Genomic DNA, 1,376 nt, shown 5'->3' with positions numbered 1-1,376 from the left:
AATTGTTTTCATTTCATTTTGAATGATGACTTTTTGACTGCACCCCCACCACCTGTTTTATGTTTTTGTTTGTTCGCTGGCTGACAGAGGTGCCGTACAAAGTTTTGTGGGCATAGGTATAGTCTAGATTCTATTAATAAATGAACAAGAATTTTCTTTTACACAGACGGACAAAAGTGAATAAATTTTAATCTTACATAAAATTTTCTGAATTAATATTATAGTGTAAAGGGACATAACCGTGTAATTGGAACATCATTAACAGTTTCTGCTGTGTTACTTCCCTTTTTTGTGCTATGTCGTTCATTTCATGCCTATCTCTATACCTGGCCCTATCTGGATCTACGTCGGTATTGCACATTTATTATAGATTTTATTACTAATATAAGCTGTATCACAAATTTATAATGGCTTGTATTACAATTACAAATTTATTTCTAACAAATTGTACAACCGATGAACCAGAAAAGCTGCAACATTATTATGACGAAATGTGCCATGTACATGTAGATCTATGTGTGTATTACAACAAAAAATTAACCCCGTTTTTACTGAGTATAAAGTGTCATTGGTGAACTGTGACGTAGGCCATATGCGTATGCAAAATGTGTGTGAGAAGGGGGAAGTGCTATGAACAATCCCATTTTTCGTGTGAATGAGATTTATAGAATATTATATATTATATATATATATAATATATATATTTGTGAAGTAAATTGTTTTAATTGAGCCTCAGTTGTTGTGGGGAAAATGTGATTAAGTGCAAAGTATAGGTGACATTGATTCTCCCGTTAAAGAGATATATTTTAGGATACGTTACGCCACGAATTTTTGACCGCTCTGTAATTGTGTTGCAAGTGTCGTAAAACTCTTACAAAGTGGGTGGTTGGCGGGTGCTCTAGTGTGATTTTCTATTAAAAAATCTACTGTCTTTATCTCCCTTCCTTCTTTTTGTGTTTGTTACTCTCTTGTAACACCTCTAATCTTCAGCACTTATATGACCTTATTGTGTTACAAGTGCCGTGAAACTCTTACAAAAACAAAACTAAACCATCATCCATCTACCCCCCACTCCCCCCCAGGTGAGCCAGCCCAGTAGCCGGCGACGTCCCAGAGTGACCGGTGGAGTGACCAGACGAGCTGACGTCCTGCGGAGTCCAGGACTGCCCTGGAGGACTGCTCTACGGGCCAATAGGTTCAGGTGTGTGTGTGTGTGTATGTGTGCTTGTGTCTGTGTGTGTGTGTATGTTTGTGTGTGTGTGTTACTGTGTTTGTGTGTGTGAGTCTCTGTTGGTGTCTGTGTGTGTGAATGTGTGTGTGTGTATGAGAGAGAGAAAGAGCGAGGGAGAGAGAGATGTGGGGGGGGGGGGGGGGGT

At 39.0% G+C, this 1,376-nt stretch overlaps 1 protein-coding gene across 1 annotated transcript in view; it reads left to right on the top strand.

Annotated features, from left to right (window-relative positions):
- Positions 1–1,376, top strand: part of LOC106012847 (centrosomal protein of 78 kDa) — a gene marked incomplete at both ends in the record, with an annotated part of 10,269 nt that overhangs the window by 7,503 nt on the left and 1,390 nt on the right. The window contains 1 exon segment of the mRNA XM_013087006.2: positions 1,083–1,201. Within this exon segment, the coding sequence (XP_012942460.2) occupies positions 1,083–1,201 (119 nt within the window).

The sequence above is a fragment of the Aplysia californica genome, unplaced genomic scaffold, assembly GCF_000002075.1.
Source record: "Aplysia californica isolate F4 #8 unplaced genomic scaffold, AplCal3.0 scaffold00532, whole genome shotgun sequence".
Classification (NCBI taxonomy): Eukaryota; Metazoa; Mollusca; class Gastropoda; order Aplysiida; family Aplysiidae; genus Aplysia; species Aplysia californica.
The sequence above is the reverse complement of the archived record's forward strand: the minus strand, read 5'-3'. Positions and strand labels throughout refer to the sequence as shown.